Genomic DNA, 17,739 nt, shown 5'->3' on the forward strand with positions numbered 1-17,739 from the left:
TTGCTATTCTGATAGTATTCTTTGAAAAAAAATCGAAGAAAATGCTAATTTTAGAAATTCAGCAGACGACATTTTAGCAGAAGACAAATTTCCCAGCATTCAAAGGGTGAACAAACATGCTTTTAACTCTGTTTTCCCTGAGTGGAGGGAAAACGGTTTTGTTAGAATGAGCATCTACATAAACTAGTAACCAATCTACACTTGAATATAATGGCCTTGAGATGCTTACTGTCTGGTTTGATATGGAGTGGTGTGGAATCAAGTCTTATGGCTGAACTGATATAATCGTGAAATGGCTTGTAGTGGATGTCAGTTCATTCTGATATGTTGGAGAATGTATTTCATACTTTGATATGTAAATGCAAAACAAGAGTCTTGAAATGGGTGACTGCATGATGTGGAGTATAAATAACATTCTTGCCTTCTTAAACATTAACAATTATTTAGGTCACCATTACAATAAGGTTTAATGTGATAATGGATAATAATGGAACCATGTTTATTGCACGAATCACTGGGTTGCTTCTTAGAATGTGAAATATTCAGAATGAATTTTGAGTACTAACAATATATTCATTTTTGATAGCTATTAATTTATGTGAAATCATTTATTGTACTGTTGTACATTTATTTAATTTAGTGATTCCCCCACAAAATTTGTGCTATTACCTAAATCCTACCATATACCTTATCTCCATTACATAAATGCATGCTGATTTAATAATTTTAGACATGCAACTTTTCTGTTATATAGTTTTTTATTTTTCAATGTCAATTAAGAACAAAAAAACACTAAAACAGTACTTAAAATAGTTTATCTAAATAATTTCGTTTTTATACTGCAATAACAAATAATTGGCCTATCACATATTGCATAATCACATAATTGACTGTAAAGCACAGTATCAAATGGCGATATGAAATATTTTAACCCGTCCATACATTTATCACTTGAATCAACCAAAAGTATACTACAGAGCAGTACATAAATAACCTATACATGTGACCATACATTATCACTTGAATCAACCAAAAGTATACTACAGAGCAGTGCATAAATAACCTATACATGTGACCATACATTATCACTTGAATCAACCAAAAGTATACTACAGAGCAGTACATAAATAACCTATACATGTGACCATACATTTATCACTTGAATCAACCAAAAGTATACTACAGAGCAGTGCATAAATAACCTATACATGTGACCATACATTTATCACTTGAATCAACCAAAAGTATACTACAGAGCAGTGCATAAATAACCTATACATGTGACCATACATTATCACTTGAATCAACCAAAAGTATACTACAGAGCAGTGCATAAATAACCTATACATGTGACCATACATTTATCACTTGAATCAACCAAAAGTATACTACAGAGCAGTGCATAAATAACCTATACATGTGACCATACATTATCACTTGAATCAACCAAAAGTATACTACAGAGCAGTGCATAAATAACCTATACATGTGACCATACATTATCACTTGAATCAACCAAAAGTATACTACAGTGCAGTACATAAATAACCTATACATATACTGCAATATATCATTAATTTATTGATATACTTCTGTATCAGAAAATTGAGTACTCTGCAAAGACTGATCTCCCACTTATCTTCCACTGATCTCCCACCTTATCACTAAGCTCTTGGATTGTTTCTGTGTGTTTATTCAGCTGACCACTCCACGGCAGGCTGTCACTGATGACATCATCATCTCTGGCGATGGACTGGAATGTATTGACGATGACGAGGATGAATGCATAACAAACAACGCTGGCTCTGAGGATGACATCATCACGCCTTCCATCACTATCACCCGCCTCTCGACGCCAAAACCGAACCCAGTGTACGTTGAAGTTTCCATTGTTTTGGGGAAATTTCTTCTAACATTGTCCATGGGATTGTGTTTTGCTTACAGTATGTTTTATAACAGATTCAGGCGTTATTTGGTTTAGTGTGGACAGTGTTGTTTTAAAAAAGTAATTTGGGATGAAAAGCAATCATTTTATTTTTATACAAGCCTTATGATGTGTTATATCTATTTGTAGCTATGGTATGTAATTGATAGCCTTGCACATTGCTTTAATAATGACAATATATTATAAATAATAATCATAATCAAAAAACATTTATAGTTAAATAGAATCATTTGCATTACGTTATTTTGTAACGTGTTTTGTTTTTGTGTATAAAAAATGCAATATATCTATCATAAGAAAATAAAAACACCTTCACAAATATATTATGACTTTCAGTGAAAACAACGTCAACAATACCAACAACTGCAAAGATTGTCCACAAGGCACCCAGATATTTCCAAACACCAGTGGCAACACAACAGACATGAATCCAGTATCCCCAAGTGTTGATGGGAAAACAACCAAGAAAAATGGACCAAATGCTGAAAGGAGCTCTAATGACACTGGCCATTTGAACATATTTTTAATTATCGGAATAGTAGCAGGTGTTTTAGTAGCTTTCATTATTCTAGCAGTAGCTTTGTATAGGTTTCGAAGTCGTGACGAGGGTACGTATCGTGTTGATGAGAGCCAGAACTTTGCAAATCTAGAGGCTAAAAAACAACAGAGTAATGGTGGGTCAGTTGCTAGTGTAGGTAATGGTAAAGCGGGAGGTAAAAAGCGAGACGTGAAAGAATGGTATGTATGATATGAGGAGATTGACTCGTGTGTGGAAAAAAGTGAAGCTTAAGTAATTATAGGAAGCATATACAATATTTAAATTTTCATTGGTGTCAAATGAAGTTTCCTACAGAAGATTTCATACTATTTAGAAGTTTATTGTATTGTTGTAAAAAAGATTTATTATTTACAATATATAAAATATTTGTTCATGACCAATTTGTTATGTAGTGTTTTTCTGATTAATAAGTTCTGGAGATAAAGCTACATAGGGCTATTTTAGGTAAAAGTTTCTTCCAGTAAATTAATGTTTTAATTTAAATTGTGAACATTTAAATGATACTCTGTACTAGATGCAACATGGCTCGTTTTGCTAAAGGTTTGTCGACCATATATTTCATGAATAATTATTCAAATCATTTGTTTAATTATTGGGCAAACAAAGTTTTGTGCAGCAATTTCGGACAGTTTTCATTTTAAAATTATAAGCAAAGTAAGACTTATTATAAACGGATAATAAAGGCAGGTAACAGCATCACATCATTTGTTTCCACATATGAGTCAATTGAGAAAGTACAAAGAGTGCACAGGAATTGTTTCGCTATGGTAGTAACTGTTGCACATGTACCATCTTCAATCAATTACTGGTTGATCATAATGGATAGCTCCTTTAGTCAAACCCCTGTCCTCATCATCTGTTCTTAACCACAGCCTCTCTCTATTGTATTGGAAAGATTGGCATGCAGTAGATTTTTAAGATTTCATGCTTTGCTATATCTTTTTTGTGCAAAACTTTGATTTTCCATATCAAACTGACCAATGATGAACTGTTTCTGTGTGTGTTATTAAATAATTGGGCCTTGCTCTGTGAAAAAGGGGTTTAATGCATATGCGTGAAGTGTCGATTTGCCTGTGCAGTCCGCTCAGACTTATCAGGGACGACATTTTCTGCTTTTATTATATTTTCTTTTTAAAGAAAGTCTCTTCTCATCAAAAATTCAGTTTTGGCAGAAAGTGTTGTCCCTGATCAGCCTGTGTGGACTGCACAGGCTAATCTGGGACAACACTTTACGCTCATGCATTAACCCTTTCAGTGCTGGAACCGAATTTTAAAGGCCTTTGCAAACAGTTTGGATCCAGATGAGACGCCACAGAACGTGGCGTCTCATCAGGATCCAAACTGTTTGCTATTCTGATAGTATTCTTTGAAAAAAATTGAAAAAAATGCTAATTTTACAAATTCAGCAGACAACAATTTAGCAGACGATAAATTTCCCAGCATGCAAAGGGTTAAACTCCTTTTTCTCAGAGCATGGCCCATTTATATCCATATACATGTATCAAACTTTTGAAATATTACTTGTGCAGCTGTGAGTTATTATACCAACCTGACCAGTATGTACTTGATTGAACACGACTTGCAAGAATAAATTAGCTTGTAACTTACAAAATCATTGCCTAAAGTATGTTGCTTATGAATGTGGAAAATGTCTTATCTAAGAAAAAAAACTGCTAAAAGTTTTTCTATCTAATATTTTTCTGTATTCTTACATGGATATTCATGTAAAACTAAATGATATTTGGTTTGAATAACTGGAAATTGAAGTGCAATATTTTCATTTCATTATCACATTTACCCTGATAGATGACTGGATAATTTTGTAACTTTGTTTTTTGAATCACGTACATTTTCATTTGTAGATTTCCATTTCTTAATGTAATGTGCTTTCTATTCGGCCATATTTTCATTGTTGTGCTTGTTGCTACTAATGTTGTTGTTGTTGCATAATATTAACATGTTTGATAAAGTCACATACATTTATCATCTCCATCAGTAATGTGTGCATTGACAGAAAACTGACCCCAAAACTTGTGCTGTATAATCAATATTATTTAAGTATGGTCAACTGTTGGTGCATTTGGTTTTAGAATAATTTTGCAAAAATTCACACAATTTCAACACAGTGAAATTTATTTATTAAACAGTGTGTTTATTTGAGCTTCACTCTGTGAAAATGGGGCTTATTACATATACTAAAGTGTCTCCAATATTAGCCTGCACATTCTGCACTTCATGGGTGTATTGATACTAATAAGCAATAGGGCCATGCTTAAGAACCATAACCCTACACTTTCTTAAATCAGAGTAATTGCCCTTTGATGTTTTTGTATGATAGAATTTTTCAGGGCTTTATTTCAGATACAATATAATACTTCAAAATGAAACTTTATGGGTGTGTAGAAATCGATGGGAAGAAGTACCATGGGCAAGAACTATAACTGGACACTTTCTTAACGAAGAGTTATGGCCATATGTTGTTTTTGTATGATGTAACTTTTCAAGGCGATATCTCAGATATGCTACAAGATTTCAATATTAAACTTCATTGGTGTATAGATGTCAATGAGGAGAATTTCAATACATACAAAAAATTACTCTTAATTATTTTTTATGATTATACCATATATCAAGGGATTTGCACCCATCCATAACACAATTTATTTGGCATGGGATATGGATTAAACAAATTTGCATGTTTTGTTTCCTATGATGTGTCTGATTTATGATCAAAGATCAAACACGTCAGACATGGTATTAAGAGTCCTGATCAAACAACTAAAACATAATATGACATATTATATTACAAAGGAATGTGTTCCACTTTTATTTTTGCCTTTAATAGATACTCATTTCTGATCATTAGTTAAAGCTTAGCATTATATATGATATAATTATATTTTAGAGCAGCGATAAAAACAGATTTTTTGTCAAGTTCTCCAGTTTATGATATTGAACTGAACTGTACAATAAGAATGAATTATCGTACAACTATTTAAACACTAAGCACATTAATGAACTATAAACACTTAAATGTTTTAGTAATTCTATGAGGACTCTTATATAGAGGCAAATTATTATAATATAACAGATTTTTGTACTACTAGTTTGTTAGGTGTCTTGTATTTTATCATCTCATAATTTTAAATTTTATAGAATTATACATTTGTGGACCAATGAATATTTCTTGTTTGTTGGTGTATCTGTTTAAATACATTAAATATTTCTGTTATGATCACGCAAATATTTAGTGATATAATCAATCTGTAAATATTCATATCTAAAAAATAATTTAAACTTCACATTTCAGGAGCATGCATGATGCCAAATAAAACTTCTAAATCGTTGGTTTATTTTTTGTAATGGATATGTGCTTCAGTGAACGATACCAATCGTTTTTTGAAAATTTTTAACCGTTGTATACAACTGAATAATCTATCGTGTTATTTTTCGAGTTAAAATACATTTTCTTATCTGTTAAGAAACATGATATGCGTGGATGATGTGGTCGCTGTATGTGCTTTGCATCTCCTTTACAATTGAATTGTTTTTGGTTTACATGGTTGTTAATTTATTGTTGCGTATTACATAATAGAATTGATGAAATGTAGAAGATTCATTAGTTATTACTCATTATGTCCAATACACCGTGTACAAATTTTTCCAATGTTCAGTATTTAGACATTTTTTTATCATTTTTCCGCATAGAACTGCCATAATATTATATACGTATTGCTATAATATTGTAAGATCGGGTATAATTTGCATATATGTAACACGAACTGTTTATTATTTGTGTTTTGTGTTCCATTTCAGTTCTTGTGATGTTGTGTGATTTCAAATACTGTGATGCCGAAATGTTAATAAATGATTCAAACGTGCCTGTAGAGGTCGCGCGGCTTGTTTATTCTTATTATTAAACGTTATGGGTGTATAATTCTCGGCGTCAATACGCATTAAGTGTTAGCTTTGTCCCTCCGTTTGATTTCTAATTTCATATCAATTCACATTTAAGGAGGGCAGAATAAATCCACATTACTTTATCAAATATTAAAAAAGCGAGGTTTCCTAACAAATTGGCAAAGTACGGACACATCTTGAAGTCATACAAGTCTTGGTACTTTCTGTGTCTGTTCTTCATTTAATCTGGCATCCGCTGGCGATCTTTCCGCACCGTTGTTTCATTACCCGATTACGGAGTGAATTCAATATCACGAGTAGGTAGTTCAGTGTTATTCCATCGAACCTCGCGCTGAGAAACAGGCCTTGGTGCATAAATAGGTTTTGGTTTTCGTTAAAAAGACACTTCATTAAAACTAAAACATCCATTCAAGCGAAAAGTGTCGCCGACGATTAGCCTGTGCGGACTGCTCTTGCTTATTTGTGACGACACTTAGTACAGAATACACGTATAATTAAGACAAGTAAATTAATGTACATGTACCTTAATTGTCTACATGTAGTTGTTATCATCTGCTTATCTGGCAACTAACTATATCGGAAATAGACACACAACAAAAAAAGTATTCTAATGGTCCACCAAACTAAACTGCTCGAGCCACCGTGTTGTCCACAAACAATAAATATGGCTATATCAAATCAGATATAGAGTCACGTGACAGGGGAAGATGTCGCTGAACTCCCGTCCTTTCCCGTCCTCACCATCAGCATGTCCACAAACTCTGAAACAATTATAAAATGTCATGTGTACATGGCTCTGGTTGCTGATGTATTTTGTTTAACTTGTTCAATCTTTCGACTTTTTAACATTACCGATCCACTGTATTTGACTATCATTAACGATCTTGTAAAGAACTGATGGAGAGTTGGAACAGATTCTGTATGTTTAATATGTACATGTGTGCATTGGCCGTCGCGGATGATTCTGATATCATTGTCCCGCAATGGGGCTACACTGCATGACATCCATGCGTGACAAGTACTCCAGTCATTGACGGTTCGAGTATAACTTCGACAAGTGTAGCGTTATCGCCTTTAATAACAGTGTAAGGTCTTGTCGCGAAATAAAATGGTATATATGAACGCAACAACAAAATCAATTGAAGTTGTACAGCCACCTAGGTCTTAGGATCTTATCTGCGACGAGTCACTTTCTACAACCAAACCAAACGACGCGAGTGACAAACTGCGAGGAACGTTCCTAAACATAATGAATAGTCGACCTTTAACACACAAAAATAACTGCGAACTATAAGAACTACCCAGTCCTAACAATAGATAGTTCAACACTGTATTATTACGTCGGTTATTATTGATATGTTTAGTATCCTTTCATGGATGCTGTAATACACAAAATGGTAGTGAAAGGGCCAATGGAAGATTTGTTTTAAGTAAAAAGGCATTCGGAAGTGATTGGAATCTCATACAGGATTTCAAACCGTTGACATGGCCTAAAATATTATTTTTCATTTTTATCAAGCGCTGCTTCGTACGATTTTCTCCATCGTCTGTAACAAAAGTTTATCTATACATTTGATTTCTCCATCGTGGTTGTAACTTTACCTTCTATTTGGAGAACGCCGTCGCCGTTCACGTCCGCCATTTTGAGACAATCATCCACGAACTCCTCGTCTACCAAGTCGCCAAGCTTGTCGTCATAGATGGTAACAAGTATGCGTCTGCAACCAGTTATACATGTCAACCGCGCTGTGTGAAAATCGGGCTTAATTCATGCGATTTAAGTTTGGCCCAGATCAGCCAGTGCAGTAAGCCCAGGCTAATCTGGGAAGGCATGTTCAGCCTGCATTTGATTTTCGTTTAGAAAAGACCCCTCTGCACAAATAATCAATAAAAACGAAGAGAGTCGTTCTTTCATTTCTAACAGGCTGATGTGGGACTATCTATTACGAACATGCATTTTCCAGGTATTTCCGGAGCATATAAGAATGTACTGTTATGAAAAGTCTTGAATAATTTTAAATACTGTTATTTCGGTTGTTTTAATATAATGCATGCAATTTACCTTATATATGATATTTTTATGAGTCATTTTTTCCAATTTGTGAACGAATGCATTTGAAGCTACAAATATGCACCTTCTTAAACAAATAGCACAAACAGAAAATATGACAAAAATATCGAATGCAATTCCTTTAATAATAATTTAAGACTGTTACGCATTGTTAGTAAAAAATCATTTTTTAATAAGTGGCCTGTTTTTGCCCCTTTATTTTCACATTTTGACTTCATAAGTTTGAGTGCTCTACATGTATACATCTTTAGCTTTGACAGGATTATTAGCCAAGCAGTACAGCGAAGCTGTCTGAAAAGAGGACTAGTGTTATTTCTTTGTAAGTCTCCGAAGTCATGTGTTCTATACTTGCTTTGTTTTGACTTTTTGCTAATTAGATTCTATCGAAATGATCATTTTGTTTTAAATGCTATTTTTATTAACTTATGATATAGCAAAATGTATTTATTGTAAATCGTCATTAACCCATTTATGCCTAGCGTCCTGAAAAAAGGACATTGCAAACAGCGTAGACCCAGATGAGACGCCGCATGATGCGGCGTCTCATCTGGGTCTGCTCTGTTTGCTTAAATGAATTTCTTTATGAAATATTCTAAATATAGAAATAAATATACTTGACACCCCTAATTTTGGAAATAAATTGATCCAATTTAGAAGGATGGGAGAGTCCACTGGGCATAAATGGGTTTATGTTGCAGTAGGAATGCAGTTTCCTTGCCATAGTCCCGATAATAGGCCGAATTAGAGAGTATAATTCGGTGTAGCAAACATGATAAAACAACGAAACATGAAATAGTAAAAACATGTTTAAGTGCCACACGAAAAATTGTAAGGGCGGATAAGTGGAAACAAGCTACTTTTTCGACTCGAGCGATCACGCTGGAAAATCACGATGTGATCATTTGCAAATGCTTAGAAAAGTTGTGCGTTTGGTGCCTTTTCCTCAGTATTGGCCATTTGAACAAATGTGAATTATATTTGCCGTTCTCTGTGAAAAGGGGGTTTAATGCATGTGCGTAAAGTGTCATCCCAGATTAGCCTGTGCAGTCCGCCAGGCTAATTAAGAACCATCTTAAAGAAATATTCATTAGTTTTAAACACTGAATCGTGTGATAACTATGGGCGGAATCAAAGGGGGAGTAAAAGGTGTCCATCCCCCAACCAGCATATTTTATTTGAGAGAGAAAAAATGTCACCTGTACCAAAGCTTACAAAACATTCGAGAAAAATGATATCTTTCAGCGCTTAATTTAAAATTGATCACAGCATCAGAGATTTGAAAAGGAAACGATTTTGGATTGTAGTCATTATTAATTATGCTTTCGTTTGAATCTTAAAAAGCAGATCTTATCATTATTATTAGGAGGGTCAATGTGTAAACTGGTATACTTCAGTTCTTTTTTGTCAATGACACCGTCCCCATTGGTGTCGAACTGGTTGAAGGCCCAGCGAAGGGTCTGTCTGGGGTCTTCATCCAGGGTGCAGCGCAGGCACACGAACCCCTCGAGATCAAGTAAGCCGTCATCTGAAGCGGGAAACAAGTCATCTATTTATGTTTATCAAGTGGGTAACCGGAAATTTAGAACTGTATGATAAATGGGGTGCCAGAAATTTTGCAACTTTTTTATTCAGCGGGTTTGTTAAGTGAGTTACCGGACGTTTTGAACTGTTAGTAAAACGGTATAAAAGCTTTCTTAAACTGTTTCATACGCAGAAAACACGAGATCTGAATCATTAAGAGGGGTAATAGAGGTTCAGACTCTTTATGGAAAGGGTTAATAGACATGCGAAACTGTTTGTTAAGCGGAGTACCATAAATGTAGCATAGTTTGTTAAACTTGTTTCAGACCAATCTCCACGCAGAGCTGTCGTCCCATGCTCTCAAATATAATCTCTGCCATCACTAGAAAGTCACACAGACTTGGTAGAATTGTATTGCCTTTGTTTAAGTATTATCTTGTGAAAAGTAGTATCATTTAATGTCATTTTTAGATATAGTGTATACGTTTAGGTTCATAATAAAAACATTAGGTACACCAATATTTAAAAAAAGTAAAAATAGCAAATGGAAATTGTACAAATTGGCTCGGCTTTCATCAGGAAATTTGATCCAGATATGCTGGTTTCATTTAAATCTCTGCTTGGAGTTTTCAGACATTTACATTTAAAGCCGGACACCAGGTATTTAAAACTGTTAATCAGGGTAGCTGACCATCCTCCGCGCAGATATTTAACTGGAACCAGCATAGCTATAAGCAGGAAGAGTTGTCGTTTCATGCTCCCTTGCCATTACAAGAAAATCCTACCATTAAGAATAAAATGATACTACTTTTTATAATATAATTCTTAAAGAAAAAAATAAAATCATTCCAGATCTGGAAGAATTTTTTTGTGATGGCAGAGATTGTATGTTCGAGCATGGAACGACAACTCGGCTTAGAGATTGTTACCAGACGTTCAATCTCCATGCAGAGTTGTCGTTCCTTGCTCTCACATATAATGTAATCGTCGTGCAAGAACATACTGTTTGAAAAGCGGGGTACCTTACATTCGGGAAAAAACGAAGAAACGGGACACCACCTATTTACAACACTGCGTTGTGCACCGAGTATACGAATTACAGACCATCTGTGATGTCGGATACGTACTTGGGCTGTTCAAAGAATTGTTTACAAACCATTATTCTTATACAATGGGATATAAAATAGGGCAAAATAAAAAATAACGCCCATGATTGATTAAGTATGTGCTACATAAAGAACTTGTAAAACTATATAAAGAGCCTGCAACGATCGATGGAATAGATAAAAATATGCAATTCCTTCAACCAGATTAGGTAAAACGACGAAAATTATTATGATGAACCACATATAATGCATGAACATTTGTAGATTTCACTTAGAATGCAAAATTAAAGAATCTATTTACAGCATGTTATTAAAATTTAAGAATCATTTATGTTACGTTTTACATGAGATGTCTTTAATATAGTTGATATGTACCGTTCCAATCAAATCTAGTCATATATGTAATATAATATATTACGCATCTTTGATGTAACAAAAACAAAAGGTGTCAATGCAAAATGTCAAACATCGAAAGTAAAGCATAAATGTATTTATTAAGCCTTGTACAAACAAAAGGATAGGGCTACTAGCGTTTGACTCTTTCAGAAAATGGATACGAGCGTATAAAATTCTTAATTTGCTTTATTTGCATTACCGGCTTATGACGAGAGTATCGCGTATTATCAGGGACCTATACAAACAACATTATTTGTTTAGGTCCCTGGTATTACTTATATATAAGGTGATATGAAGATTGATTGATTAGATACACAATCAAGTAAATTGACAATGGTTTACAATGCATGAACTTTTAAGGTCATATTAAACAATACGCGTTTTGTTTCCTTTTATTAGTTCGGGCAATTATTCGATAAAAATGATCAATATGTATGCCCGTTCGACAATCGCCGGTATTTTGTAATTAACAGTTCAGTCAATTAATAGCAGAAATCTTTATGTTGTGTGTTGTTTTATTTAACAATACATTTAATTAATCTAAATCACAGCTGACTCAAATGCTCAAAATCTCAAATGCTCTAAAATGAGCAATTCCCATTCGGAGACATTTTCTACCATCTTAACCATGCCTTGGGAAAGAAGATTCTTAATCTAAATTTGGTACGTAGAAATCCATCTGGTGTCGTTATCTAAATGAATTTGTTACTGGGAAAATAATCCCTGCGATTTATGGAATAATGAACAAAAATAATGACAAACTAATACTTTAATTTATCTATAAACAACATATAATAATATATTACAATGCACCGGTAACGCAAACACTTTTCCAGTCTACCGATTTTAGCATCGTTCAAGATTGTGCAAATGTCAAGCTATTGAAAATTGATGATTGAGCGCAACAAAGGGCATATTAACCCATTTATGCCTAGTGGACTCTTAATTCTATCCTTTTAAATTTGATCAAGTTATTTCCAAATTTAGGGATGTCTAGTGTATTTATTTCTATATTTAGAATATTTCTTACAGAAATTCATGTAAGCAAACAGCGCAAACCCAGATGTGACGCCGCATCATGCGGCGTCTCATCTGAGTCTACGCTGTTTGCCAAAGCCTTTTTTTCTAGACGCTAGGCATAAATGGATTAAAAATCTGTAGAAAAAAGAAGCGTTAACTATTTTGATCATGGTGATGACTTTTCAATGAACTTGTGTGCACATTTTTGTACTTACGGACAACATATAATGTTTTACTGATTGTAAATGTTTCGTACTTACGGACAACATATAATGTTTCATTTGTTGTAAATGTTTCGTTTTCACTGACAACAAAATAATTATCGCGTTTCACTGATGGTATATGTATAATAGTATTAATAAAAAAATATTTAATAATATCGCCGTCGACGGGATTCGTACCCAAGCATTTGAACGCAAACGTATAAGCGCTACCACTGGCCTATTCAGGCTTAAAGCATTGGCTTTTAGTTTGAACTAAAGTGTAGATGTATATGCTTGTTTTAATATTGTTTATTTCCTTATTTTATGGTATGGCATTTTTAAATAAAAATTTACTAGTTGTCAAACTCGAAATCATCCCCCATTTAATACAACTGATATAACTGCTAGGTTTCATTATTATTATTATTATTTCTTAATAACTTCAATCACATATAAACTTATGTACCCCACCTCTTTAAAGGTGAAGACAAAACTGGAAGTGGGCCAAGACGGAAATTGTATCTTATCTACCGACACCTTCAAATACAATTTATATTTTATACACAGTGTGTATTAAATCACTAGTCTATCATGTGGAGTTTTTCTCAAAACCGAAAACAACATCAACAACGACAACAGGTAGTGTATCGGCCAAAAGTTTACACTTGCACAAGTAGTTTGCTTTGCACGCACAAGTAGTTTACTTTGCACATAAATACACGCGTATATCGAAGCATACAAATCAATTTGAGACATTCATTTCATTCAGCAACAAAAATTTGAAACTGGCCACACATACCGGGTTTATCCTGGTCGGACCAGAACTTGGCCACATCGATGTGTGTTGGGTTGAGGCCGAGGGAGAAGAGGGCGGTACGAGCCTCTACCTGGGAGATACCAGGTCTCTCGGGAGTCACGTGCATGGCATAGGCCTTCTGAATCTCTGTGCAAAACGATTTGGCGAAAATGAGATAACATGAGGCAACTTAAGTATGTCACACTGTATTTAAATAAGGATAATATAAGTTTACCAGAACTTGAACAAGAACAAATGCAAATATATTGATTACTGTTATAAATTCTATTCTACTATTGATTCTGCTGCTGCCCCTGGTGCTGTTGACTTCTACTACCACTTCTACTACTACAACTACTACTATTACTACTACTACTGCTGCTACTACTACTCCTACTACTATACTACTACTACTACTACTACTACTACTACTACTACTACTACTACTACTACTACTACTACTACTACTACTACTACTACTACTACTACTACTACTACTACTACTACTACTACTACTTGTACTACTACTACTACTACTACTATTACTACTACTACTACTACTACTACTACTACTACTACTACTACTACTACTACTACTACTACTACTACTACTACTACTACTACTACTATTATAACTACTACTACTACTGCGACTACTTCTACTACTTCTACTACTACTACTACTACTACTACTACTACTACTTCTACTACTACTACTACTACTACTACTACTACTACTTCTACTACTACTACTACTACTACTACTACTACTATTACTACTACTACTACTACTACTACTACTACTACTACTACTACTACTACTACTACTTCAAATCTGCGTTGCTGCTGCTGGGTTACTGCTTACCCAACGTATGCTTATCTAACTACTACCATACACAGTCAAGAAACAACTAACCTTTTTTTTGCTTGTCTGTGAGAGAGTTAGGGTCCTGAAACATTTATGAAGAAATATACTAGTATACATGTACAAATTAACACGTAATACAAACCAGTTTTTGCAGAAACATTTAAAAGGGCTGTTACTGTCCAATTATAAAGGCAGGAGTTATAGTTCTTTTGTACTGAACTCAATATTTTGATATCTATGTACCTATGACAATTTGATACCCCGTATGAATCGACAGATATGCCCAATTCAAAAGTTAAATGTTATAAATTAACTCTCAATGCTATCTACCCGTGAACATTTAAGTTGAGACCACCATAGTTTTGAGATATGCTGCGGTAAAAAAATATCCAAACAATTACAACTTTGTTGTCCGGGCCGGGGTAAACATTTGTTTAATGTTGCACAGTTAAATATATTACTGTCACATTATAAATATCCCCTTTTTAGATGAATTGCATAATTTGGATAATCTCCTAATTCGTAACTTGAATAATTTACGTTACAGCGTAAAATTTTATTCTCTCAACCAATATTAAGGGCCTTAATAAATGTAAGTCTTCATTACTTATGTGAGACAAACCTTAATACTGTTTACACAATTCAAATAAACTAGAAGAAAAAAACAACAACTAGAATTCAGTGAAATTAATATTTACCATTGATCTTTACTAATCCAAGACTCGCGTGCTAATGCGAGGCTTCAACAGCCGGCAGTATGTTATTTCACGACACTTCGGTGGACAGTGTAAATGGAAAAATGTTTGCTTACTCAATAAACACACAGCCTTGTGCAAATTTAGAAAAGTAACTTTCATTCACGACTTAACAGTGTAAGCACTCTTGAGATCATGTCTGATCAGCAGCGAAGAAAGTAAATGATTGACCATAAACTTATTTTATAGTCTTGATAATGCTTTTGCATATACAGATGTAAGCCACCATAAAATATTGGCGATGAGTAATCGTACAGCGATAGCCCATTTAAACAATGGTATATTCCCTTGACACTAAAACATTTTTAATAACGCGCCAGCTGTAAAATAAATGATTTTTGCCGGCATTTATCTTCAAATGTTGCAACGCGCTATCCTGTATTTTATTAACGGGTTATTGATATCATAAAGCTGCAAAGCGATTTGCGGCGTTTTGTTTTGATCGAAACTATTGATTGAACTATTAATATTGCTGTAATTCGTTGTCATTTGATCGCTAGATTAAGCTATGAATTAAGACTTGAGATTAATTAGATTATAACGCACTTATAGTTTTATATTGACACTTGAGCAAAATGGTCAATCCGGATCTACATTATGCTACCGTCATGTCTTTCCAATAATGTGGGTTTAAACAATGTCACAGTAAAAGATAACTGTTCGAAAGGTCAGTAGTAAAATTGAACTCTGAAATATATATGTGTTCTTATGATTATCCATATGAATAATCGCGTAGGGTTGCTACAAGTTAAAGGCATGACTGACGTTTACTTTGAAAATCTATTTTCGATAAGTACCTATGTTGTTAAAACTGCGTATGGTTTGGCAAACATTTGACAATATTTGAACGTGTTTTAAGAGTTGTTATGTAAGTTTTGCCATTAATAAACAACCATAATTATATAGTTTTTTCATACAGGCCTATCAATGTTCATAAAGGACAGTTAAAACATTTTTACACGTTTTCAGGAAAAGTCAAAACACATTCAACACTTCAGCTATATACAGTATTGTCAAATGTGATTACCGGCAAACCAGAAACATGTTTCGTTCGCGGGCACAGCTTATTGAACCCTGAAAAAAGTATGGTGTTTCCTAGCTTCCATGTGAACAAAAAGTCAACATGACAATGTTTTTTAGTTTTAATAGTTATAAACGACAGTTAAAAAACACAAACAAACACCGAAATATGAAGCATAATGTGTTCAGTTCTATTTATATCTCATGACTTTGTGTAATTTATGGATTACGTGTGTCGGCGAAGTAGGAAGCCTCATCATCGCAAGTCATGAACATAATTGATAAACTATGTGAGCTATCAATATGGCACCTCAGGTAAATATATACCTGTTTCAGGAAATTCAGTGCACAAGAACCGTTACTCTCAGACTCATACTATTAAAACAAACTGTCTCAAATAACTCGCATATTAAGGGTGTTACTGGTTTCCTATCATAAGTAGATATATCAGTGATAAGGTTTTTTGGTGGCCATCTTGGACGGCGTCTTGGATTTCTCAGCACCCCCCCCCCAGCACTTTTGATCTGAATGAGTTATAATTTCAAAATCTACAGAGCCTAGCGAACATTTTGATATGCAAAACTCCTTGTTTAAACCTCTCTATATTCTAAAAATGTGTTATTGTCATTTGTTCGTATTCATACTTTTTTAGGCTATAAAAGCTATCAACTTTCTTTGAAATAACTAAGAGTGCAATGATTAAAAGAACATTTAAATTATTACATATATTTTGTAAGTGATTCTTTAATATAGGATCATTGATAAGTGATTCTTCTATTGGATTTTATAGCCAACCAGCATAAGGCCCTAAGAAAAAAATGATGTAAGAAAAAAAATTGTGTCGGTAAACTATCTCAAAATGCTAATATAGTCATGCGATTGTTGAAGTATGTGTTACACAAATACATTAGTTTACATCAGACGATAGGTGAGACATCCGGTTACCTCATTATTTGGCTCAGAAAGAAGTCACCCACAATTCCTGTCGTTTTATCTAATTGATGATACACTGCAACACATGCCTGCATTTTGATACCTTTCCTAGGATATTCTCTTATATGAAATCTTATACTATAAATCTTGACACCTTAAAATAGCAGTGATATTGTAGTTTATCTATCTTTAACAACACAGCCAGTTGTATAACGGCTAAGAGTGTATATGTTATTAAACTGTGTTTTCCCTTTTTTAAACGTCGCATAATGAACTTGTCAGTACTTCATTCGAAACGAGTTACATTACATCTTTGTATGATCAGTGCCCGACAAGACACTTCTTAAAAGGTGCATGTACTGAATCATAGCATGTCTGTAAATCGTATCCAGGTTAGGGATTTCATATTAAATACATAGACACACAGACACACATGATAACTGGTCAGTTGATTTTCCAAATAGTTTGTTTTGTAAACAAGCCGCTTAAGATTTACACACAAAATTATAATTTAGAATTCACACATTAAAAGCAATACAACACTATATGATGAACAAGAGGATATGCAGAAATTATTTTTCGTTAAAGGGTTAAAGTCGCCAATTTAATTCAGTTTTCTTAATAC

The 17,739-nt window shown here is 33.9% G+C and overlaps 2 protein-coding genes and 1 long non-coding RNA gene across 3 annotated transcripts in view; 1 reads left to right on the top strand and 2 right to left on the bottom strand.

Annotated features, from left to right (window-relative positions):
• Window positions 1-6,385, top strand: part of LOC127872820 (neurexin-1-like) — a 171,509-nt gene extending 165,124 nt beyond the window's left edge. Inside the window, exons 20-21 of the mRNA XM_052416236.1 lie at window positions 1,700-1,872; window positions 2,282-6,385. Of these exons, the coding sequence (XP_052272196.1) occupies window positions 1,700-1,872; window positions 2,282-2,693 (585 nt within the window). The 3' untranslated portion in view covers window positions 2,694-6,385. The remainder of the gene's footprint in view (window positions 1-1,699; window positions 1,873-2,281) is intronic.
• LOC127872845 (uncharacterized) lies at window positions 846-1,707 on the bottom strand. Its single transcript, XR_008045808.1, has 3 exons — window positions 1,550-1,707; window positions 1,064-1,132; window positions 846-994 (listed from the first exon to the last, which is right to left on the bottom strand). It is a non-coding gene; the product is annotated as an uncharacterized LOC127872845 (long non-coding RNA).
• LOC127872835 (calmodulin-like protein 3) lies at window positions 6,352-15,486 on the bottom strand. Its single transcript, XM_052416257.1, has 6 exons — window positions 15,105-15,486; window positions 14,455-14,488; window positions 13,542-13,685; window positions 9,886-10,021; window positions 8,028-8,143; window positions 6,352-7,186 (listed from the first exon to the last, which is right to left on the bottom strand). Exons 1-6 carry the CDS (start codon window positions 15,105-15,107, stop codon window positions 7,116-7,118), a joined length of 504 nt encoding a protein of 167 aa, XP_052272217.1. The 5' UTR covers window positions 15,108-15,486; the 3' UTR covers window positions 6,352-7,115.
• Between the last annotated feature and the right edge of the window lie 2,253 nt (window positions 15,487-17,739).

This window comes from Dreissena polymorpha, chromosome 3, assembly GCF_020536995.1.
Source record: "Dreissena polymorpha isolate Duluth1 chromosome 3, UMN_Dpol_1.0, whole genome shotgun sequence".
NCBI classification, from domain to species: domain Eukaryota; kingdom Metazoa; phylum Mollusca; class Bivalvia; order Myida; family Dreissenidae; genus Dreissena; species Dreissena polymorpha.

Excerpts from the sequence above, each read along its gene's own strand:
- LOC127872835 (XM_052416257.1), bottom strand. Across the intron at positions 13,686-14,454 it reads CACAGACAAGCAAAAAAAAG|AGATTCAGAAGGCCTATGCC; the intron begins GTTAGTTGTTTC and ends CGTTTTGCACAG. Across the intron at positions 7,187-8,027 it reads CGGCGTTCTCCAAATAGAAG|AGTTTGTGGACATGCTGATG; the intron begins GTAAAGTTACAA and ends TAATTGTTTCAG.